The 25,770-nt window shown below is 46.2% G+C and overlaps 1 protein-coding gene across 4 annotated transcripts in view; it reads right to left on the minus strand.

Moving 5' to 3' along the window:
- The window catches only part of SNX29 (sorting nexin 29), a 586,208-nt gene that overhangs the window by 85,900 nt on the left and 474,538 nt on the right, over window positions 1-25,770 (minus strand). For all 4 annotated transcript variants that reach the window (XM_050774079.1, XM_050774080.1, XM_050774082.1 and 1 more), the window contains one exon: window positions 6,783-6,923. In XM_050774079.1, the coding sequence (XP_050630036.1) occupies window positions 6,783-6,923 (141 nt within the window). The remainder of the gene's footprint in view (window positions 1-6,782; window positions 6,924-25,770) is intronic.

A 25,770-nucleotide genomic window follows, 5' to 3' on the forward strand; every position in this document is an offset into this window, starting at 1 on the left:
GGGCATGTTAGTTTTGGATGGGTGAAGTTGTGCTCTTGCTCTCTCAGTCCCGCTGAATAATGTCATTCAGCAGAAATGTCACTCCAGCTCGCGTCATTAGAGCTGGTCATTAACATCTGGAGTGGACTCCTTTGCTCCCTGGCATCAGGCACAGCCAAGGAACTTGCTCTGGCCAATGAAATACAAGTAGAATTGCCATGTATCACTTCTGGGCAGCAACTTTAGAAGCCACCGCCTGACTTGCCCCTACTCCTTGTTCCTGTTGCCACATGCATGCAGCTGGAGCCTCCAGCAGCCTGGAACCCAGCACTGTGAAGAGCAGAGCCCTGGGCCAACCCGTGATGGCAGAGAACATGAGCCAAAGATACACCCTTGTTGGCTTAAGTCACCAAGATCTTGGAATTGTTACCTTGGCCTAACCAAGCCCCACCCCAGTGATACATTAAACTTAATGGGCCAGGTGCAGTGGCTCACACCTGTAATCCAACACTTTGGGAGGCCAAGGCGGGTGGATCACCTGAGGTCATGAGTCCAAGACCAGCCTGACCAACATGGTGAAACCCTGTCTCTACCTAAAATACAAAAATTAGTCAGGTGTGGTGGTGCACACCTGTAATCCCAGCTACTCAGGAGGCTGAGGCAGGAGAATCGCATGGACCCAGGAGGTGGAGGTTGCAGTGAGCTGAGATCACACCACTGCACTCCAGCCTGGGTGACAGAGCAACACTCCATCACAAAAAAAAAAAAAAAAAAAGTTAATGGCCAGGCATGGTAATCTCAGCATTTTGGGAGGTCAAGGTGGGCGGATCACCTGAGGTCATGAGTCCAAGACCAGCCTGGCCAACATGGTGAAATGCCGTCTTCACAAAAACACTAAAAATTAGCCAGGCATGATGGCAGGTGCCTGTAATCCCAGCTACTCAGGAAGCTGAACCCGGGAAGCGGAGGTTGAAGTGAGTTAAGATCATGCAACTGCACTCTAGCCTGGGTGACAGAGCAAGACTCCATCTCCAAAAAAAAAAAAAAGTTAATGAATAACTTCAATATATGTCTATTGTGGCTTGACTCAGCTATGAAAGAATAAACTTCATCGAATGGTGAAATGATATTCAGACCAACTATTTCAACATGATTTGAACTTGATATGGTACGTGAAGGCATGGATACCTCCAGGGAGAGCTCTGGGTATCCTGTGAATATACAATTACACACATGCATGGCATATTAAGGCAACAGATTCTTTGGTAAAGAAAAATGCTGGGTCCACATACTATACAACATGCTAATCTTGTCAATTAAAAAAGATTCAAATTGGGATTAAGATCACTTTCAATTATAAAACTGTCAGACAATCACCAATGATGGCATTGTATGGGAAATATACAGAAATTCAGGCTACAAGGATACTCATCTGACAAATGAGAAAGGCTAAACTATGTTTGCTATTTCTTTGAATAACGTCTAGGTCTATGGCTGGATGTGGTGGCTCACGCCTGTAATCCTAGCACTTTGGGAGGCCGAAGAGGGCAGATCATGAGGTCAGGAGATCGAGACCATCCTGGCTAACATGGTGAAACCCTGTCTCTACTAAAAAAAAAACAAAAAAGTAGCTGGGCATAGTGGCAGGCGCCTGTGGTCCCAGCTACTCGGGAGGCTGATGCAGGAGAATGGCGTAAATCCGGGAGGTGGAGCTTGCAGTGAGCCGAGATCGTGCCACTGCACTCCAACCTGGGCGACAGAATGAGACTCCGTCAAAACAAAAACAAAAACAAAAACAAAAACAAAAAAAACTAGTAATTAAAAAAAAAAAATGTCTAGGTCTGTGGATTCTGCAGTGAGTCATTTAATGAGTTTAAGGCTTAAGAGTAACAAGGCATGCAAAATTCAACCAACCCTGGTCGGGTGCGATGGCTCATGCCTGCAATGCCAGCACTTTGGGTGGCTGAGGTGGGAGGATCTCTTGAGCCCAGGAATTTTAGACCAGCCTGGCCAACATGGTGAAACCCTGTCTCTGCAAAAAATTGAAATATTAGGCAGGCGTGGTGGTACGTGCCTGTGGTCCCAGCTACTTGGGAGGCTGAAGCAAGGAGGGTCACTGGAACCCAGGAGTTTGAGGCTGCAGTGAGCTACAATTGCATCACAGAACTCTAGCCTGGGTGACAGAGCAAGACCCTGCGAAAGAAAAGAAAAGAGAAGAGAAGAGAAGAGAAGAGAAAGAAAGGAAGGAAGGAAGAAAGGAAGGAAGAAAGGAAGAAAGAAAAGAAGGAAGAAAGGAAGAAGAAAGGAAGAAAGGAAGAAAGGAAGAAAGGAAGAAAGGAAGAAAGGAAGAAAGGAAGAAAGAAAGAAAGAAAGAAAGAAGGAAGGAAGGAAGGAAGGAAGGAAGGAAGGAAGGAAGGAAGAAGGAAGGAAGGAAGGAAGGAAGGAAAGAAGGAAAGAAGGAAAGAAAGAAAGAAAGAAAAGGGAGGGAGGGAGGGAGGGAGGGAGGGAGGAAGGAAGGAAGGAAGGAAGGAAGGAAGGAAGGAAGGAAGGAAATGAAATTCTATCAACCCGAAGACGTCTTGTCTAGAGGTGTGCCATAATTCCAAGTGGACAAGTGAGTTATCCCTGAAGTAACCCAATCAAAGAAAAGATTCTGACATGGCGAGTTTTTCTGGGCCAATTTAGAATCAACACACTCCAGAGATTTTGCCCTTGGGATATTAAAGCAGGTGTCCTGAGTTATTAGGCCCAGTGGGACTAGCATAAGCTGGGCCTTGAAATAAATTCACCAATGGCCTCTGTTGGGTGTCGAAGGTTCTGCATCTTGACTCAATCCTCCTTTGGAAATGGGAAGAATCACTCAGATCTGTCCTGAGCAGCAGCTAAGGTGGATTTAAGGGAAGTGTGTATGTCTTAGCCAAATGCAGAGAAAAAGAAAAAAGGAATCAAAGGACAATCACAGGGCCAGGTATGGCCCCTCCTGTTACTCACACCTGTAATCCCAGCACTTTGGGAGGCCAAGGCAGGTGGATCACTTGAGATCAGGAGTTTGAGACCAGCCTGGCCAACATGGCAAAACCCTGTCTTTACTAAAAATACAAAAATTAGCCAAGTGTGGTGGTGGGCACCTGTAGTCCCAGCTACTCAGGAGGCTGAGGCAGGAGAATCACTTGAACCCAGGAGACAGAGGTTGCTGTGAACTGAAATTGTACCACTGCACTCCAGCCTGGGCAACAGAGCAAGATTCGGTATATACATATGTATGTATAAAAGACAATCATAGTTCAACCAGCTTATTAAAAACTAATTAAAAGTTAAAAGCAGCACAGGCTAGAAATGGAGCTGTGGCCCCAAGACTGCTCATGACCTGAGCAGTCAGATCCACCCCCACCACGAGGAGCAGGACCATAAATCTGGTTAAGAGCCAGCTGGTGCACTCGTACCCGCTGGTCATTATTGGGCCAGGCCCACTAAGATGGTGTCTTTTATTCCCAAGCTTGTTTATGTGCAAACAGGGTTATGTTGAGGGGAGAAAAGCACATTGCTCAGTGGACAGAGGCTTCACAGGGGAAAGGTCCACCGCTGTAAGGAGTCAGCCCTGGGATTAGCAGGGGCAGATCGTCTCTCCAGCCTGGGGATGAGGGTGGACAGCATGAAGCAGACCCAGTTCCCTGCTCCAGAAGCGGAGGTTGCGGTGAGTCGAGATCGCATCACTGCACTCCAGCCTGGGAACAGAGTGAGACCTTGCCTCCAAAAAACCAACCAAACAACAACAACACAGTTCCCAGCTCCTGCACAGGAGAGACCCACGACATCTTCATGCTCTCTTTCTACACGACCCAACTCCAGAAAAACCCTCCCACTCCTCAGGGCTCAGCCTCATCTCGCTAAACTCGAATCCAGTGTTTTCAGGACTGGTGAGATTTGCTTTGTCTTAAGTTTTGTGTAACTGGGGGGGCTTGAGAAGGGAGGAGGTGGGAAAGGAGTCAAGGCTGCAGGGAAAGCATGGAGCAATGTCTAACATGTGGTGGGTGCAATAATGGCTCCCACAGACGTCCACACTCAAATCCCCAGAACCTGTCATGACCAAAGGGACTCAGCAGATGTGATTAAGTAAAGGATCTTGAGATAAAGGGGGATTATTTTGGATGATCTGGGTGAGCCCAATGTGATCAAAGGGGAATTCTAAGAGGAAGAGGGTCAGAACCAGAGAAAAATGTGACTGTGATGACGGAAGCAGAGGGCTGAGTGATGTCTTTGAAAACAGAAGGCCACAAGGCAAAAATGAGGGTGGCCTTGAGAAGCTGAAAAAGCAAGGAGTGAACTCTCTCCTGGGGCTCCGGAAGGAAGAGGCCTGGTTGACGCCGTGATTTTAGCTCAGTGATGCTCATTTTGGACATCTGACCTCTGGAATTGTAAGACAATAAATTTGTTCTAGGTCCCTACATTTGTGGTGATTTGTGACAGCAGCAAGAGGAAACTAACATAGCAAGTGTTGACTCAACATTGGTGATAGGTTCTTGGAAACTAAGACTTTAAGCTAAATACAGTACTTTATGCCCTAGGAACCGAAGTCTTGTTTGTATCAATTTGTCCATGCTAAAGTTCATTTCATAACACAATACGTCATATTGCTTAAAGCTGCAGTTCCCATGCACCCCTGGATAATGTTAAGTCAGGATTTACCCCTGGACAATGTTAAGTCAGGACAGTGTAAAACCACAACCTAAGACTTTTCCTCATCCAAATCCCCTCATTTCCACCTTGTGCTACAACGGCGTTCCCTTAGCACAAGACGCAGGCAGGTTCTGCGAAGAAGCTGTCACGGAACGGCCACTCCAGGTTCGTGTTTCTTGCACATAAGAATGTCTTATAATTTGATAATACGCTGGTTAGCGGCATGTTGTTTTATGACATTTTAGGACATTCCGAATGAGTCCCAAGGTTTGTATGAGCCTACGGGTCATTAGATTAAATCAATATATAATTTTCTCCTCTTTTCAAAAGAATTCTTAAACTCCTTGCTACGAACAAGTATAGAGTTTCTGTCTGCCATGTGTAGCGGTTCAGCTCTACTTTTCCTCAACAGAAAAATGAAGGACAAATATATTCTGGGCCTGGGATAAACTTGCTTTGTAATTGTTTACGTTCAAATCGAGCAGACCTTGGCGTGATCAGGTTTCAATCTGTTTTATACGTAGAAATCTACACACATGTAAACGTAAGGGTCGGGAACAGATTTCCCTATGAAATTCCCAAGCGCCAGGAGTGGGTTATGGAAACTCTTGCTCTGTGTTTCTGGGATAAAGGTCAAGGAAATCCTAGCACGGTACCTCCTGAAGACAGAAACTAGGGATTCGCCCCATATGGCATCTGCCACATGGCTTTGTCAAAAGATAGAAGGGCAGTCCTCCTACTTCCTCATGAACAGCATCACCTAGAGGGCTTGTTCAACCCAGACTGCAGGCTCTCAGCCCCAGAGCTTGTGAATCAGCAAGTCTAGGGTGAGCCCAAGAACGTGCATTTCTAACCAGCTCCCAGGGGCTGCTGCTGCTGCTGCTGCTGGCTGGGGCCACACTTTGAGAACGACCATGGCAGAGAGATAGATCATGCTCAATACAACGCCCGATGTCTTACACGTCCTGAGAAAGGTCATCGCTCTACCTCCCAACCGGACGGTCCCTGCCAAACTGTTGAACACATACCGAAATTGATGATGTGCCTCTGTCTCCTTCTTGACTCTAAGCCAAAGGTTCTCCAGTTTGGCCGCAGAGTGCAATCTATTAGACAACTATTCAGTAGACAACTATTCAACCCCTCTACGCCCAGGCCTCACTTCAGATAAATCAGAATGGGGATGGAAGTGGGCCACAGGCAGTCCTCAGTGGTTTTCAAAGCTCCCCAGGGGATCCAAAGTGCAGCCATGACAGAGAACCGCTTCCCTAAGCAAACATGAGGAGTGACATCATGATGCCTCCTGGCTGAAGCTGACCATTTGACAGGGCTCCAAGCCAGGTCTAGACACGGGTCTGTCTTCTCCAGGGCTGGACCCAGCCCTTTGCACAATGACACACAATTGGTGCCCAATTAATGACTGCTGAGTAAATAATACTAATCAACCAACGAGACTGCAGAGGGCTAGCACCTCCTTCCTCAAGAGTACCGGGATGAATACACAGAGGCAAACTGGGTCATCTTAAATCATTAGCCTTCACAACGCAAATAAACATATAACAACAACAACAACAACAACAACAACAAACTCCTCCGAGAAAGTTCGACTCCACAGTCACAAGTTGAAGTGAACATCATGACCACGATGGATGAAAACTAGAAAAGCATTTTTCGGTCCAGAACAGGGGCTGGCAAACTAACCTACAGGCCAAATCCAGCTGCTATCTATTCTTAAAAATAAAATGCTATTGGCACTCAGCCATGCTCATTTGTGTCTGCACTGTCTATGGGGGCTTACACAGGACCTCTGCAGAGGTGAGTATTTGCCTCTGAAATAGTATAGTCCCCAAAGCCAAACATGTTTACTTTCTGGCCCTTTAAAGAAAATGTTTTCCAACTTCTTGCCCTAGAGAAATGAGAGGACATACACACACACACACACGACGTAATGGTGACCGTCTTTAGGTGGTGGAATTATGAGTGGCTATTTCTTTTCTCTATTTTTTTCTTATATCCGCCAACTTTTCTTTAAGGAGCATGTGTTTTTAAGTAACGGACTAAAGAAGAAGAATAAATAATCCATTTTAACGCAGGCAGTGACAAGTGAGCTTCCCGGCGTGGGACGGTACCTTGTTTCCGATGGCCTTTTTGGGTGGGAAGTTGTAGGCCCTCACTTGAGGGTACTTGTTTTGTAACTTGTGGTGCAAACTCCTGAACTCTGTATACCGGCGATAGATGTTCCATTCATCGTCTTTTATCCGGATGTAGACCTGTCAAGAAAGAGACAGAAAACGTAAATTCCTTTTAAAACCCTTATTATAAAGGAGTAGGATTTTGGCAATGCTTTCCCCAAGAAAACCAGTTGCAGCAGGAGTCACATCTGTGTTACACACCACTGGATGCCCAGTTCCTGGCATAGAGCAGGGACTCATTGGTGCCGGCTGAACAGATGGCTACAGGAAAGAATGACTAAATCAGGCAAGTTGTGGGAACAACATACTGTATGCTATTTTCCCAATATCAACAGAGATCCACAGCCCAATTAATAGCACAGATACATTTTCATGTTTCTGTCATGTGTGTATTGCAGCACTAACAGCTTGCCGGTGAGAGGCTAGTCAACCTTTCTGGCCACTTGTTTCCTCATCTGTAAAACAGAGCTGAAAGCAGCACCTCACTCCAAAGGTGGTTTGTAGAGCAATGCGCTGGTGCCTGGGACCACTCCGACCACCACAAAGACGAGGTGGAATTCAGTTTCAGAAAGAAGGGAGGGGGCCAGAGCTGAAATCTGCCCCACTACACAGAAGGCCATGTCCTGATGGGATAAGCATAACCGGGACATAGAATTTCTTCATTTTAATCAAGTTATGACTCCTTAGAGAATACTCTGGGGACACAAAATGTGAGGGCTGTTTCATCAGCTTTTTGCAGGCCTTAGCACCTTCCAGGGGCAAGTAGCGACTTCATCACAAGGAAAAATAGAGAAGGAGGAGAGACATCAATCCACTTTTTAAAATTACATGAGTTAAGAACAGCCCAGAGAGAAAAGTCCCCAAGGATAAAGGGCTATTGTAATTTATACTCCATGAATGTCAATACACATCTTTAAAACCTGTATGACCATGAAAAGAGGCATCTCTAATGTGAGTGATAAATTCTGTTCCTACGTGAAGCCACCCATCAACTCCGAACACAGACATTATGTGTTCGAACTCTGGTATGGCGACCAAAGAATGTCTCACATTATTCTCTGAACAGGAGGAAGGACTAGAGACTCAAATCACACCCAACGTTTCAATTAACGAATGGATAGATGTTTTTGATGGAGTGAGATGGAGAAACAGAATGCCTGTCAAGTTTACAGAAGTCCCGGGGTCTCTGATGACCTTAAGGAGCAATAATGTCATCCCATTATTGTCGACATCACATCACCAAACCTACAATCAGATCAGTTACTCAAGGCTTCTTCAACAAACAAGAAATATTCATCTCTAATTTGTTCAAGGTAATGTTTGAGGGGTCTTTGTATGAGCAGCTGAATGTAGTTCTCATCCTATATATCTTTTTTTTTTTTTTTTTAAATGAGACAGTGTCTCACTCTGTTGCCCAGGCTGCAGTGCAGTGGCATGATCTCAGCAACCTCTGCTGTTAGTGCTGCAATACACACATGACAGAAACATGAAAATGCATCTCTGCTATTAACTGGGCTGCGGATCTCTGTTGATATTGGGGAAAATTGCATACAGCATGTTGTTCCCATAACTTGCCTGATTTAGTCATTGTTTCCTGTAGCCATCTGTTCAGGTTCAAGCAATTCTCCTGCCTCAGCCTCCCGAGTAGCTGGGATTACAGGTGCCCACCACCACACCTGGCTAATTTTTTGTATTTTTAGTAGAGACGAGGTTTCGCCATGTTGGTCAGGCTGGTCTTTAACTCCTGGCCTCAGATGATCTGCCTGCCTTGGCCTCCCAAAATGCTGGGATTATAGGCGTGACCCATCATGCCTGGCTGTCACCTTATATATCTTGAATGGCCCATACCTGCTTCTGATATATTCTTATAAAAGTCCAAACATCCCTTGGAGAGTGGCAAGTTCAATCACTTCTCTGGTCATCATACGTAATACTAATTTTCTAGATCAGGGTGGGCAAACTATGGCCCATGGGCCCAATGCAGCCACATTCATTTGTTTTGGCTGCTTTTGCAATACAGACAGTCCCTCACTTAGGATGGCAATTGTCTTGCAATTTTTCCAGTTTATAATGGTAAAAAGCAATAAGCATTCAGTAGAAACCACACTTCAAATTTTGACCTTTTTCTAGGCTAGTGATGTGCAGTATATTTTACATGAGTTGTTCAACACTTTATTATAAAGTAGGCTTTGTGTTAGATGATTGTGCCTAACTATAGGTGAATCTAAGTGTTCTAAGCGGCTGAAGGTGGACTAGGCTGAGCTACGTTGTTCACTAGGTGAAGCGTATTAAATGCATTTTCAACTTACGATATTTTCAACTTACAATGCGCTTATCCGGACATAACCCCATCATAAGGCAAGGAGCTTCTGTACAGCAGAGTTAAGAAGCTGAAACAGACCATGCAGCCTGCAAGGCTAAAAGTATTTTTTCTGGCCCTTTACAGAAAAAGTTTGATAACCCCCAATCTAAACAATCAAGAACTCATTATTGTTATTTTTCCACCAACACATCCAAGATCTGGTGTGGCGAGGGGCAGTCCTTTCCAAATCTTACCAGCCACTGGGTGGGTTACATTAACAACCTGAGTGAGGCCCAGGAATCCCCAAAGCAACCAAAGCTTCTCCAGTGATTGACAAGTGGGCAATTTCAGGAACCCCAATGTAATGCACAAACTCACCCGTCAGACAAGTCATGCAACCTTTCTGGTCATTCATTTCCTCGTCTACAAAATGGAGCTGAGAACAGAATCTCCCACCCAAAATGATATGGAAAGAATTCAGGTATACAAGCAGTGCAGCTATGCCCGGGATCACTCGGGCCCCCCTACAGACAGGGAGGAACTGGACTTGGGTTAGGAATGAGTAAAGATCTGGACTTGCAATTGTCAGCTCAACTGAACAAAAGGTCACATCCAGATGGGACAAGCACACGTGGGCGTACACCTTCTTTATTGCAACCAAGTAGAGAAAACACGAGCACTGCTTCACCAGCCTTTTACAGGCCCTAGCATCTTCCAAGGATATACAGCAACTGTAATACATCACAAGGGAAACTAGAGATGTGAGAGAGAGATCAATGCAATTTAAAAAATTACTGAGTTAAGAACAGCCTACAGGGTAAAGCCTCCAATGATGAATGGCCATTGTAATTTGCATCAGTGAATGTCAATACGCGTCTTTAAAACCTCTTTAACGTAATAATAAAAACAAGTCTCTCTCCTGTGAGTGATAAATTCTGACTCTACATTTTTCATAAAGGACATGCAAAAGCCCACTGGTTTTGCTCCCTGGAGGCCTGAGTCTCCCCCTTCTTCTCCAACTGCTCTCTCTCCGCCTTCCACATGGGCACCTCCTCTCCTGCCCACACCCTGCCTCTTCCTGGAACACACATGCGCACTCCCATGCCTGCACGTTTCATGTTTAGGCCAATGACTCCAAAATCTGTATCTCTAGTCTGGACCTCTGATACAAACTCCAGACCAGGTCGTGCTATCCCCTAGGTACCTAAAACTCATCAGGCCTAAATCTGCACCCAGGATCCGCCCACCTATTATGTGTTGAGTCCTATCCCAAGCACTTCACACAACTCACTGCCCAGCCTTTGTTATGTTAACCTGCAAGGCCGATGGTACGAACACTCCCTTTTCAGATGAAGTAATGGGCTCAGAGAGGTCAGATCACTTGCCCAGGGTAGGTGGGGAGATAAGGAATTTGAACCCTGCCCTCTGCCTCTTAACACTTTCTATCACAGTGTTACCGGCCAGGGGTTCTGATCCAGACCCCAGAAGAAGGTTCTTGGATCTCAAGCAAGAAATAATTTAGGGCAAGACTGTAAAGTGAAAGTAAGTTGATTAGGAAAGTAAAGGAATAAAGAACCACTATTCCATAGACAGAGCAGCCCTGAGAGCTGCTGGTTACCCATTTTTATGGTTATTTCTTGATTATATGCTAAACAAGAAATGGATTATTCATGCCTCCCCTTTTTAGACCATATAGGGTAATTTCCTGCTGTTGCCATGGCATTGGTAAACTGTCATGGTACTGGTGGGAGTGTAGCAGTGAGGATGACCAGAAGTCACTCTCGTCGCCATCTTGGTTTTAGTGGGTTTTGGCCAGCTTCTTTACTGCAACCTGTTTAATCAGCAAGATCTTTATGACCTGTATTTTGTGCCGACTGCACATCTCATCCTGTGACTTAGAATGCCCAGCCATATGAAGATGCAGCCCAGTAGGTCTCAGCCTCATCTTATCCATCCCCTATTCAAGATGGAGTTGCTCTGGTTCAAGCATCTCTGACAACAGCAGTCTGCAGCAGTCACCCAGAATCCTGAAGGCACCAGGAACCCCAGGCCAGCAATGTGGGTAGCTGGAACCAGGAGCCCTTGCCTTGTTCTCCTGAAGCCCAGGCACCTCTTAGCAGACCCCGTGTTCTTGAAAAGGCCTCCTTGCTATCAGACGTTCCAGTCTCACCTCATTTGTGCCTCTCCCTTTGGATCTAATCGAATCCAGTCTAATGCCATTAAAATTACCCGAAATTACACCAATGGCTGATCCACAACAACAATGCTCCAAACATCCAAAGTTAGGAAACTTGCTCTGCAAATTAACTTGTCCTTGAATTATATATACTTAACCAAATCACGGACTTATTTCACTAAGGATTTCAAAGGGCTTAGGCCCCAAATTGTTAAGAGTTTTTTGTTTTGTTTGTTATTTTAGAAGCCTCTCCCCTCCAAATTAAGTTTGATTAGCCCCAATTCCTTCCGCTTGAGCCGTAAAGATAATAATTCCTCGGAGGGATGAAAAGAGTTGACCTCTTCTGACACAACCAAGTTCCCTTTTAAAACAAGCAATAAAAAACCACTTTATGTCGGATCTCCTCGACTCAGCAAAAGAAGATTAAATCGGAGGGTAATATCTGTAATCGGGCATCGGGGCAAACCTTCTCTTGTTCATTTTAGGAGGAAGTTCAAATCTGAAGATTTCTTTTCCACTGAGAGGAATTACCCTCACAATGTCTGGAATAACAGTGGAGGTAAAGGGAGGTTAAGGGGAGAAAAAAATGCAAAAACTTCAGTCCATCAATGAACAGAATCCAGAACAAGCTCGAGCACAGATAAGGTCTCAAGGAAACGCTTTCTTTTTAGAAGACGAAGAGCGTCTACCAGAGTGTTCTTATGAGACTTTCCTGTGCCCTGTTCTAATCAATAGTGCTCTCCTGCAGTGCTAGGCACTATCCCCTAGATTTCTTCCCTTTTTTTTTTTTTTTGAGATGGAGACTCACTCCGTCGCCCAGGCTTAAGTGCAGTGGCGTGATCTTGGTTCACTGCAACCATCCATCGCCTCCTGGGTTCAAGTGATTCTCCTGCCTCAGCCTCCTGAGTAGCTGGGTTTACAGGCGCCTACCACCACGTCCGGCTAATTTTTGTATTTTTGTAGAGACGGGGTTTCACCATGTTGGCCAGGCTGGTCTTGAACTCCTGACCTCAGGTGATCCACCCACCTCGGCCTCCCAAAGTGCTGGGATGACAGGCGTGAGCCACCGCACCCAGCCTTCCCCCTGTTTTTGAACTTGACCTAAATGGAATCAGTGTATGCTCCTCTGGGTCTAGTTTCTCTCACTCAGTACTGTGGACGTGAGATGCAGCTGTGTTGCTGTGTATGGCCCTCAAGTTCCTTTGCACTACTGCACAGTATTCCACTGCATGAATATTTCCCTGTTTGTATCTACCTGTTCTGCTGGGGTGGACATCGAGGTTGTTTCCAGCCGCGACTTTGATGAATAAAGCAACTATGATTATTCACATGTGTGGCTTTTGCACTCGTGTCTTTTGGGGTCATAGACTTCAGTGTGAAAAGTGAAATCATAAAGCGAGGAGGAGAAAACATGGCAGAATGTCTTCGTGACCTTGGGCGGGAGAAAGGATTCTTGTGCAGGGCACAAAGGAGCCTTCTGGGCGCTGGAAACATCCAGGATCTGTATCTGGGCAGTGGTTATGAATGTCTATACAAAAGTAAAATTAATTGAACTATAAACTTAAGATTTATACACCTGATCATATTTACGTTAATCCTGAATTTAAAAGCAAAAACACAACAAAGCCCTGCCTTCACTGTCCTCGGGAGAGTGAGCTTTCACCCTAACTCGTGGGGTGGGGAGGTCTAAGCCAGGCCGTAGATGGGGCAGGAGGCAGTGCCAAGGCTCTGTGGGTGCGCCTCCAGGGGGACCTCACACATCGTCATATGTCAGCATCAGGAGGGAGCCCAGACACTGGACTCTGGCCTGAGAGAGAAATGGGTTTGAATTCCAGCTCCACCCCTTGCCAGACAAGGGATCCTGGATAAGTTAATTTACCTCTTCGAGTCTCCATTTGGATAAATGAAGATAGTGCTAGAGGCTAAATCTTTGGGAGAGGAGGAGAACTGGGCAATTGTATTCGAGACAACATTTTGTACACATACTAAAACATCTAACAACGAAGCAGTCAACGTTCCAGGGTAAAATTTATCTCAGACACACACACACGCACAAACATGCACTCCCATAGTGGGGTGGAAAAGAAGAAGTGGGGAGGGAGTCAGGCAGACAGAGAGAAAGAATGAAGATGTAAAAGCTTGCTTTAAGTGGTTGAAGCCCTCAATCTGGTTTGAGGGTGTGCCAAACATAGGAATGGGCATCTTTAGCCCAAAGCATGTCAGATCTCAGGTGCTCCTGCAAGAGGCAGAATGGCAGCGTGAAAGGGCACAGCTGTGTAGGGAGGGAGGCCTGGGTTCACATCCTCACAATTCCCTTTTCAGCTGCTGTGACCCTGGGGATGACATCCCACCTTGAGACTCATCTTCTTCATCTGTTAGACAGGCCAGTGCAATGTCACTGGGTGGTTGTGAGGTATCGTGCCTCGCCCATGCCTGGCAGGCAATAAGCAATGGCAGCTGTTAATATTGTAACCCTTATCACCTTCATCATTGGCTGCCTTTGTGTACATGAACTTCCCTATTACAGAATTAGGGCTAATTATAGGATGTGCAATCATGAAATTAAAGCAGGTAATTACCATGCCTAATTAATTGTCAAATGCTAGGCAGGCGGGGAAACACAAACATAAAGCACGCTCTGTAGATTGGGCAGCTAAGCATCCCCTCTGCTTCCAGAAAACTCAACAGTAACAGCAGAGTTCAGGAAATGACCTTTTTGAGTGGGTTTCTGAGTGCTAAAACAAAACCCGGGAAGCGTTCCCCGCGCTTCTGACTCAGAACGAGCTCAGTGCACCTCTCTGCTGGCTGCAGGCCGGCCTGGGCATTTATCCAGCCCCTGCCACACAAGCCCCCAGGTTCCCGGGCAAGAGTGCTGTTTTAGGAGGAGGACCTCGTAGGAGATACTTGATGGATGTTGTAAACCCCTGCAAGGATCAGACCCCACAGAGAAACCCGCTGACATGAAGGCGGCGAGAACTCAGAAATAAAACAGTCACTGACACACAGCGAATGTGGAACCAACACGTCCGGCTTCCTGCAGCATCGACCAAATGCCTCCCTCTCCATTTCAAACTTCACGTAACTCCTTAACAATCCAAAGTCCTGCACCTCAAAACTAAATGCTTTTTTTGCATGTTGTAATATTCAAGAGTGAAAACTAGTATTAACTGGAACTTTCTTGGACATACGGAAAAAGTTGTACCATTTCACAACACCTGTCATGTGCCAGACATGTTACGCACAATGTTCACAAAAGCCCTGTGATTTATTTCTTTTTATTTTTTTTTTTGAGATGGAGTTTTGCTCTTCTTGCCCAAGATGGAGTGCGATGGTGCGATCTCAGCTCACTGCAACCTCCGCCTCCCGGGTTCAAGTGATTCTCAGCCTGCCTCAGCCTCCTAGGTAGCTGGGATTACAGGCACAAGCCACCATACCTAGCTAATTTTGTATTTTTAGTAGAGATGGGGTTTCACCAAGTTGGCCAGGCTGGTCTTGAACTCCTGACCTCAGGTGGTCCACCTGCCTTGGCCTCCAAAAGTGCTGGGATTACAGGCGTGAGCCACCCTGCACCGGGCTAGCCCTGCAACTTTGCATGCCTTAAAACAGACGTGGAGCAACTAAGAAATGCGCTCTCTATCCCCTAGGGAGTGAGCAGTGGAACTAGCACTGGGCCTTCAGTAATATGCTGCCCCCAAAGCCCATACCACATCTTCTCCATCTCAGAGAAAAACAAGTGCTATCAACTCTCTAAAACCCCGATCCCCTTTATGCAGATTGTTGAATGCAGAGAGAGTCAGACGACATGAGGATAACAACGATTTTTCAAAAAATGGTTTCAGGTTCCCAATTCATTTTGCTTCCTTAATAGCCAGGGAATGAAATGATTTGTGTTTTGGTTCAAGGCCTGTGTTAATGTATCCTAAAAAACTTTCCTTTTAATGAAATGGCTTCATGTGTTATTAACTATAAGTGTCCTCACTGCTAGAACAAAATGCCTGAATTACTGTATGGCCGTGCCGATAGAGGGATATTATTGCAGCCAAATGCCGAGAATAAGATGAATAACTCAGCCCAAGAAAAATGACTTCTCAGTTCACTGTGTTATGTAAATGAGACAGACGAGTACAAGAGGAAATGCATTATTTACTAAGAATTGCCAGCACCATTCCACAGACCTTTGAAAGAAGGATGTAGCGTAAAGGTTTGGATGTGGCAGAGACCCAGCCAGTCTCTGCTTTACCTGGAACCAGTACAGTAATTGTAGCTGAAGAGCAGCCTCTGTGACTCGGAGAGAACTGAGGTGCACACATTATGTTCACTCCATTTCAGCCCATGCTCTACTGTCTCTGGACATTTGACTCAATGCTTCTGAAAGTGGCATGGCCGGAACTGCCCAAAGACCAGCTTTCCAACCCCCCGACACTGCCTGCGCTGTTTATTAGTTTTGAGACATGATGAGAACTGGGCGCTAGGTTGAGGGTGTGTACTCCTCCTTCAAGACCCTCCTCAAACCAGGTCTCTTTTCGCAATCCCCACTGTCCCCCAGGCAGAACCTCCTCAGTCACCACCAGGTAGCCTGTTGTATACCAAGCTCAGGGCTGGGCCCTGGGGCTATCATGGAGAACAAAACCAGGCAGGATCCCCACCTCCCAGGGCTCAGTCCTCGGGGACCTCAGCCGACATGATGCCAATAATCACCCATAGGAATACAGGCTTTCAAAGGGAGATGAGGGCTGCGGGAGGGGGCCTGGTTCTGCCAGCGGCACCACGCCTGGGAGTGGGGCTGGGTTCGCTGAGCTTTGATGTTTGATCTGGAACCAAAATATTGAGTCAGAGGTTGGGCACGGTGGCTCACACCTGTAATCCCAGCACCTGTAATCCCAGGCTGAGGTGGGCAGATCACTTAAGGTCAGGAGTTCGAGACCAGTCTGGGCAACATGGTGAAACCCCGTCTCTACTAATAGTACAAAAATTAGCGGGGCATGGTGGCGGGCGCCTATAATCCCAGACACTCAGGAGGCTGAAGCATGAGAATCGCCTGAAACTGGGAGGTAGAGGTTACAGTGAGCTGAGATCACACCACTGCACTCCAGCCTGGGTGACGGAGTAAAACTCCATCTAAAAAAAACAGAAAACAAAGGAGTCAGAATAGACAGTCCTGGAAGGGAAGCAGCTGTCGGGCAAAGGGCAGGGCAGAGGGGATATGTGGCAGAGGCTTGTGTAACAGGAGACAAGTGAAAGGAGGCTGGGGCAGCTGGAACAGGGAGAACGAGGGACCTAAGAGGATGCCAGAGGTGTCCAGGGCCCGGTCCGGGACGCTAGAGGATGATAAAGTGGGTGGAGCCACAGAGCCGGAGCCATAGCTGTTCCCTCTGTCTGGAATGCCCTGTCCCTGGAGAGACTCGATGCCTATCCCCACACTCCATGAGGCTTCTGGCTCAACTATCACGGCTGACCCCAGCACGGACCACCATGCGGCATGCTAGGTAGACCTGTTAGTTGTCTTTCTCCTCCAACCAGAGGATGAGCTCCATGAGGACACGAATCTCGTCAATTTTATCCAAAGGAAGTACAAAAGAAACACTCAGTATATATTCCCAGGACTAAATTTGTAAGAAGGACAGAATGAAGGAAGGAAGGAAGGAAGGAAGGAATGGACAGGTCAGAGCGGATGCAGGCAGTGTATTTGCCTGTCCATGAGAGCACTGCCAGGGAGCGTCTGACAGGTTCTGCCCCTCTCAATCCCACAAAAGCAGGATGTCACCTGTGTGTCTGTGCGTGCGCCTCATAGATACATGTCAAATACACAAACCGGGGGCTGCTCAGAGCATGGGACTGTCATCTACAGTTCTTACGGATTTGGAAGAGGAAAATGAGAGCATGGATCTTTGCCCTAGTGAGCCATAGTCATTTATACACAAATGGGTTTTCTTTCACTCACTTTTAGATTACTGGAGAGAGAACATAGACGTATGTCTCTAAGAGAAAAGGAAATATTTTTAGCACTACTGGCCATGGACCATGGTTGGCCCATTCATTTTTACTTGCCATAAGCCCTGATGGAGAGGAATTTGCCACTCTCCCTTACTGAGTCTGAGTCACTGGACTAGCACAGAGCTAGTTATTAGTGAAACAAGGACTGAAGCCCAGGTCTGCCTGACTTCATGGCCCACATCTTTGCATCACTGGCCACTGCCTTTTCCTTCACACCTAGGAAAGCTAGGGGAAAAGGTGGGCACTCTTGTTCCCATAACTCACTGAATTTCTGGTTCAGGTGCCCACCCGTTGACTCTAAAACAAAGTCTATGAGTAGATATGCCATGGACTGGACCATTTCCAACAAAGGAAGATGCAAACGGCCTCTGTTAGAGGACTCATGGAACAGTCTCCACTTTATGTCACCCTGCTAAGTTAATGGACTTGCCAATCCCCTCGGAACCCACCGAGGACCTCAGAGCCCAGGCAGCCAACTGCTATGGCCTCTTTCAGTCCCAAGTGCTGCCAACACCAGTCCCTGCCAGAAAACTAAGGAGGAGACAACTTAAGCATGAAACTATCCATGCTTTGGTTTACGGCTGTTGGGCTAGCGCTCCAGGTAAATCATGGTGAGGCAGAAAGCTGACCTTTTCAAGGGAGTGCTGGGCACGAGCAAGGCAGGAAGGCCCCTCTCAAAGATGCTCTGAAGACAGGGACTCCAGGAGGGGGTTGCCACATCTGAAGGCAGCTTCATCTGGTAGTAGCCATTAAAAGTTGTCCCCGCTGCCATATCTCCCTCCCATGATCCTTATGCTGCTGTATATACAGTTTTTTTAAAAGTTCTAGCCTGATGTTATTATAAATGGGACTTTTTTCAGATGGTTCATTGTTAGTGTATATAAACACACCAGATTCTGTATGTTGACTTTGCATCCGACAACTTTACTGGATTTACTTATTAGTTCTGGCAGTTGTGGGTTTGTTTTGTTTTGCTTTGGTGATCTCTTTAAGGTTTTCTATATGACATGATATCATCTGCACATAGAGATAATTTAACTTCTGCTTTTCCAATTTGGATGCCTTTTATTTCTCTTTCTTGTCTAATTGCTCTGAATGGGGCTTCCAGTACTATATTGAACAGAAGTGGCAGTAGTAGACATCGTTGTCTTGTTCGTCATCCTAGAGCAAACGCTTTCAGCTTTTTACTGTTAAGTATGATGTTAGCTGTAGGCCTGTCACATACGGTATTCTTATGCTGAGGTACATCCTTCTAACCTCATTTGTTGGGGGGTTATCATGAAAGGATGTTGAATTTTGTCAAATAAAATACTTAGGAATAAACTTAACTAAGGAAGTGAAAGATCTATATGCTTAAAAGTATCAGACATTGATGAAATAAACTGAAAAAAAAAAACCTGCAAATAAATGGAACGATATCCCAAGTTTATGGACTAGAAGAAATAATATTGTTAAAATGTCAATACTATGTAATGTAATCTCCATCAAAATTCCAATGACATTTCACATAAATAGAAAAACAACCTTAAAACTCATATGGAAACACAAAAGACCTTGAATACCTAAAGCAATACTGAGAAAGAACAAAGCTGGAGGTACCACAGTCCCTGATTGCAAACTATATTACAAAACAACAGTAATCGTTTGGTACTGTCATTAAAAACAGACACATAGACCATCAGAACAGAACAAAGCCCAGAAATAAATCCACACATATATGGTCAACTAACCTGTGACATAGCCACCAAGAAAACACAATGGGGAAAAGACTGTCTCTTCAACAACTGGTGCTGGGCAAAATGAATATCTGCCTTCAAAATAATGAAATTAAACTCTTGTCTTACACCATATAAAAAATTATCATGAAATAGATTAAAGACTTAAGTGTAAGATCTGTTAAACTCCTAGAAGAAAATATAGGGAATGAGCTTTTAGACTCTGGTCTTGGCAGTGATTTTTTTTAATCTGTTGCCAAAGCACAGGCAAAGTAAGCAAAACAAAATAAGCTGGTCTACATCAAACTAAAGAGTTTCTGTGCAGCAAAGGAAACAACACAATGAGAAGAACCTATAAAGTAGAAAGTATTTGCAAACCACATATCTGATAAGGAGTTAATATCCAAAATATATACAGAAATCCCAAATAATCTGATTTTAAGATGGGCAAAGGACCTGAATAGATATTTTTCCAAAGAAGACATACATAGCCCACAGGTAGATGAAATGGTGTTCACCACTCATCGGAAAAGTGCAAATCAGAACCACAATGAGATATCACTGCACACCTGTTAAGATGGCCCTTCTCCAAAAGACGAGAAACAAGTGTTGGTGAGGGTATGGAGAAAAGGAAACTCTTGTACACTATTGGTGGCAATGTAAATCATGGCAAATAGTATGAAGGCTCCTCAAACAAATAAAAATAGCACTACCATACAGAATCCAGCAATCCTACTTCTGGATATATATCTAAAGTAAGGCAGGGTGTGATGGCTGAGGCCTATAATCCCAACTCTTTGGGAGGCTGAGGCGGGAGGATCCCTTGAGGCCAGGAGTTCAAGACCGACCTGGGCAACACAGTGAGACTCCGTCTTTACAAAAAATGTTTAAAACTTAGCCAGGTGTGGTGGTGCATGCCTGTAAGTCCCAGCTACTCAGGAGGCTACGGTGGGAGGATTGCTTGAGCCCAGGAGGTGGAAGCTGCAGTGAGCTGTGATTGCATCACTCCAGCCAGGGTGTGAGAGCTGAGACCCTGTCTCAAATTAATTAATTGAAAAATAAAATGAAACTTTAAAATAAAAAATGAAATTAAATAAGTACCTTCAAGAGCCATCTGGACCCCCATACTTATTGCAGCATTATTCACAAGATATGGAAACAAACTAGGTGTCTGCAACAGATGAATGGATAAAGAAAATGTGGTGTATGTGTATCTCTACATACACACACACATAAATATATCACATATGGAATATATGTGGTACACACACACATATATGCAGTGGAAAAATATTCAGCCATAAAAAAAGAAGGGAATTCTGCCATTTGTGACAACATGGATAAACCTGGAGGGGATTGTATTAAACCAGATAAGCCAGACACAGAAAGACAAATATTGCCTGACTTCACTTACAGACGGATGTGTGAGTGAAGTTCTATGGATAAACTCATAGAAGCACAGAATAGACGGGGGTTGCCAGGGGCTGGGGGGATGGATAGGGGAGATGGGTGATGCTGGTCAAAGGGTACATCTTATAACTTTCTTTTAGAAGACGAGTAAGTTCAGCGGATCTGATGACACCATGGGGATTCTGGCTAACAATACTATGGTACTGTTTACTTGAAATCTGATGAGAAAGCGGACTTTAAGTGTCATCATCACACACACACACACACACACACACACGCTCTCTTGGGGAGGTAGTGGATATGTTAATCTGATTGTGGCAGTCATTATACAACGTATACGTACATCAAATCATCATGCCTTGAATATATACAATTTTGTCAACATTTAAAAATTTAAAAACAATTTAGCTCTGCATCCCCACCCAAATCTCATCCTGAATCGTAGCTCCCATAATTCCCACATGTTGTGGGAGGGGCCCGGTGGGAGATAATTGAATCACGGGGGCATGTCTTTCCCGTGCTATTCTCTTGTTAGTGAACAAGTCTCATGAGATCTGATGTCTTTATAAGGTGGAGTTTCCCTGTACAAGCTTTCTTTCCTTCCACCATCCATGTAAGATGTGACTTGCTCCTCCCTGCCTTCTGCCATGACTGTGAGGCCACCTCAGCCATGTGGAACAGAGTCCAATTAAAGCTCTTTCTTTTGTAAATTGCCCAGTCTCGGGTATGTCTCTATCAGCAGCATGAAAATGGACTAATACAGAGGTGATACGCAATGAAAAAGTTCTAGCCTGGCCTCAGTTGTGTTGTGTGGATGTAAGGCACAGGCCCAGCTGTCACATCTGGGTTTGAGTAGCAATGCAGAGAAACTGCCTCCGCCCCCAACCCAAGTCAGAGCGACAATGACCGCTGGTGGGCAGCGGTGCCCAGGATCCTGGTGTCCTAACAAGTGGCGTCTTCAGCATGTGCAGCAGCAGCAGGGGCCACAGAGAAAATCACAAGGGTCAAGTCCCTGAGTCCACGTGAGGCGGCTCCTGGGAAACTCAGAAATAGCTGGAGCCACGGCGATGGGAGCTAATTTCCGGCAATCAAGCTGCTGGGGGCTCCAGCGATCATAGCAGGGCGATGTAAAAGGAAGTATGACTTCATCCTGCAGTCACATGTCACAGTCTGGATATTTGAGTCATGCACATGATCCCCCCTTAGCCATGTGCATTGCTAAACTGGCTGCTCCATTTGCAGCACTGATATTCTGCAAAGAGCTTTCTATTTCCCTGGGAAGGTAGAACAGGCTTCTGCTTCTCTCTTCATAGATATAAATACCTGCCAAGTCTTCCTGGGATGGGGGGAGGCAGCAAGGAACAGAAGCTGGAACCCTGTTTATTCTGAAATCATGGACTTGAAACACTGCTTATGATATATTGATAAGTATGATTCTAGTCACGTGTGTGTATGTGTATAATTAAATCCCCAGAAATAAGACTGGGATACAAATTAAAACATTAACAGTGGCTGCTATTTCCGAATGGTGATAGATTTTTATTTTTCTTTATCTTTTTTCAAGATTTCAAAATTTTTTTCTTCTACTGAACAGACTTTGATAGCAGAAAAATTAAATTACTTATTTTTCAAGTAAGTGGGACTTCCGGTTGACACTGTGAAGACAACGCACTTCCAACCCTCCATCTTCTCCCCAAATGCAATCGGATAGAGGCTAAACTGCAGAGGTACTTGAAAAGGCATGGTCACCTCCGAAAATGAAAGGCACATCTCTGTCGTTCAGGAACAAAGAGGCAACGTACAAGAGCGAAGGGGGAAAGTGAAGCTGACCATGGAAGCAGGGTCCAGCGCAGGCTGCAGGGCCAGGGCTGAGAGCTCGCTGGGGACTAGACCCACGGCAAGAGATGGAGCCCAGCACCCAGAGCAAAGCCACAGCTGAGGCCCAGAGTGTTCAGGGTGTTTGAGATACTGATCTCCACATTGGCCTGAATATTTTCTCATATATAAGAGAGAGAGAATGTGTGTGCGCACATATATATTATTATTATTATTTTTTTTGACACCGAGTCTCACTCTGTCACCCAGGCTGGAGTGTAGTGGTGCAGTCTCGGCTCACTGCAACCACCGCCTCCCAGGTTCAAGTGATTCTCCTGCCTCAGCCTCCAGAGTAGCTGGGATTACAGGCATCCGCCACTACGCCTGGCTAATTTTGTATTTTTAGTAGAGACGGGGTTTCACCATGTTAGCCACGCTGGTCTTGAACTTCTGACCTCAACTGATCTGCTTGCCTCAGCCTCCCAAAGTGCTGGGATTATAGGTGTGAGCCATGACATCCGGCCAGCCTGAATATTTTCTATCATAAAAAATTTAAAGGAAAACTCCTCTTGGAAGATGTGATGCTTCAAATTGTTTTCCAATCCCAAGCAGAATTGCTGTGACAGATGGGAGGTTACTTTTCACCCTGCAGCCTCAGCACCAGAGCCTTTGAAAAAGCTTCTGATAGAGGAGACAAGTTTTAAGAACAGAGTAAGTTTCCATTTGTCTTGGAGAGAAGGAGAGAAGGGCTGCGGTGACAACTTGCTCTGACTGCAAAATTCCATGCGGGCAGGAGGCCAAACGTGCCTCTACCCCTCATCATAGTAATAGAAGCAGCAAAACCACCTCTGGAAATTCCTTCCAAGTCAGCCCAGCTGCACATTCACAGGTATCCAATCTCTTTAAGTTCACCCAACGTTTATTGAGCACCTACTAGTCACCAGACTTGCGGTGGCTCCAAGGAGAGATGCCGGGCTGAGTCAATAGTTCAGAGCAATGATTACGGGCACAATAAGATTAAGACTGCCTGGGACAGAATTTTGATTTCATATTCTCATTAGTGGTATGACCTTAAGTAATTTGCTAAACCTCTCCATACATGCTTCAATTTCCTAAAGTAAAATGTGGGCAATTACCACATCTACCTTCTAGGACTGTGTTTGAAAATCAACTACTTTGCTTAACACATAAATATTTAACAAAAGTTGGCTATTATTAGCAAAAGCAACGTGCCTGTTCTAAAGAAGTTCACACATTTGGCTGGGTGCGGTGGCTCACGCCTGTAATCTCAGCGCTTTGGAAGGCTGAGCTCAGGCGTTTGAGACCGGCCTGGCCAACATGGCAAAATTCTGTCTCTACTAGAAGTACAAAAATTAGCCGGGCACAGTGGCATGTGCCTGTAGTCCCAGCTACTTAGGAGGCTGAGGCTGGAGAACTGCTAGAACCTGGGAGGCAGAGAGGTTGCATTGAGCTGAGATCGCACCACTGCACTCCAGCCTTGGCAACAGAGTTAGACTCTGTTTCAAAAAAAAAAAAAGAGTTCACACATTTGTGAGGCAGCCAGCCAGCCAAAAAGTTATAGTCCAGTGGAATAAGTGTTATGGCAGAGAGACGCACAGGAAGCCAGAAGATAAGGAGAGGTGATACGGAATGCAGTTTCCTGGAGGAGGTGATGTCTTGAAGGATGAAGAGGAGCTGGCCGGGGGAGGGGGAGGTAACAAGAGGGAAGTCCAGACTAAAAATATAGAAGGAGTTTCCTACTTTGGTTTCACTAAGACCTTTCCAAATAAAATGTTCTTGACAATAAGAAATCAGTGAGAATATAATGGCCTTAAAAATGATCTTGGCAGGCCGGGCGCGGTGGCTCAAGCCTGTAATCCCAGCACTTTGGGAGGCCGAGGCGGGCGGATCACAAGGTCAGGAGATCGAGACCACAGTGAAACCCCGTCTCTACTAAAAATACAAAAAAAATTAGCCGGGCGCGGTGGCGGGCGCCTGTAGTCCTAGCTACTCAGGAGGCTGAGGCAGGAGAATGGCGTGAACCCAGGAGGCGGAGCTTGCAGTGAGCCGAGATCGCGCCACTGCACTCCAGCCTGGGCAACAGCGTGAGACTCCGTCTCAAAAAAAAAAAAAAAAAAGATCTTGGCATTTGAACAAGCAATACCCTCAACTCTGAAAATACTAAAGAAATCACGATGCCCAAAAGACAGTTTTACAGTTTCCCTCCCTAAAGGAAAGTTTCAGCCGCACTAGGCCTGTTCGGCTGCACCTGGCTGCGAGACGTGGTTGGGTGATGAAGTCTCATTCAGCCAAACAGCTCTTGTGTGAAGGAATGGGCTGGGGAGGCCGTGATTCAGCTAGAATGGCCGTTAGCATGGCACCGTCTGATGTGATCATGAACGGCCCTCTCCCTCCTGCCACGGCTAACGGTGCTTTACAGAAATCAGGAGCTTCTCTGGCTGCATGGAAGCTGAGCCACGCTTCATCTCGCCGTGCTTCTGTTCCACATGCTCCCACCCACACCGGGAGCCGGGCCCTTCTCTCCTGGAGGGGAACTCTGTGAGCCAGGCCGACGGTGTCGCTGGTCTTTCTGTCTTCTTAAGTCACAGACTCTTCGATTACCAGGAAGAAAAGCCAGTTCACTATGGCTTTGGGGAAATGGGGTGTTACTGGAAGGGTACAAGGGTATCTCAAAAAACCAAGAGCCGGAAAGGCTGCTGGGCCTCCTGAGGGGCAGGACCAGCGACCAGAAAGCCACCCAAGTCCAAGGCTAGCTGCGAGGCCACACTGCTCTGCTCCTCTGCACGCCCAAGGGATCCTGCCTCCTTTCTGCAGGGTTGCTTTCTCCACCTCCTGAGCTCAGGGTCTAGACACGACGCTCCCTCAACCCAGCACCATGTGCAAGCAGACTGACCCAGGCTCTGGGGCATGATCCCGCACGGTCCAGGAAGAAGCCTCCGTGCGAACAGCGCTCGTCTTTCACTGCCTGCCATCCACTTCCTCTTCTTCAGTTCTCCTTTAGGGACCCGCTCTCCACCCGGCCTGTCTCTGGGCTCCCTGTCGGTCCCGCTCTAGCTCGGAGCCTAGAGTAGGCATGAGATCAAGGCTGGGAGAATCAAAGTCCTGCATGTACCACCGTGAGGGTGTTCCGCCCCATCCAGGCCGATCAGGAGCCTGTATGACAGGGAGAGAGCTGAGGGTTTTCATAGCCGTGTTTCTTGGCCTGTGAGGATCTAAGCTCAGAGCTGCTGGTGAGCCCTACAAGAGAGGAACTACCAGAGAACACACTACAGAGGGAGGCAGAACCTAAGGGGGAAATAGTGGGGAGAAGGATGGGGGAGCGGGGGAAGTGGAAAGGGGGAGGAGGGAGGAGTAAAATGGGGGAAGGAAGAGAGAGTGAAATGGTGGGAGGAGGGGGGAGAGAAACGGGGAGAAGGAGGTGGGGGAAGAAGACAGCAGGAGGGGGTGGAGGAGGAGGGAGGGAGAAAGGGAGGGGGAAGGAGAATAGCTGAG

Source organism: Macaca thibetana, chromosome 20 (assembly GCF_024542745.1).
Source record: "Macaca thibetana thibetana isolate TM-01 chromosome 20, ASM2454274v1, whole genome shotgun sequence".
In the NCBI taxonomy this organism is placed as follows: Eukaryota; Metazoa; Chordata; class Mammalia; order Primates; family Cercopithecidae; genus Macaca; species Macaca thibetana.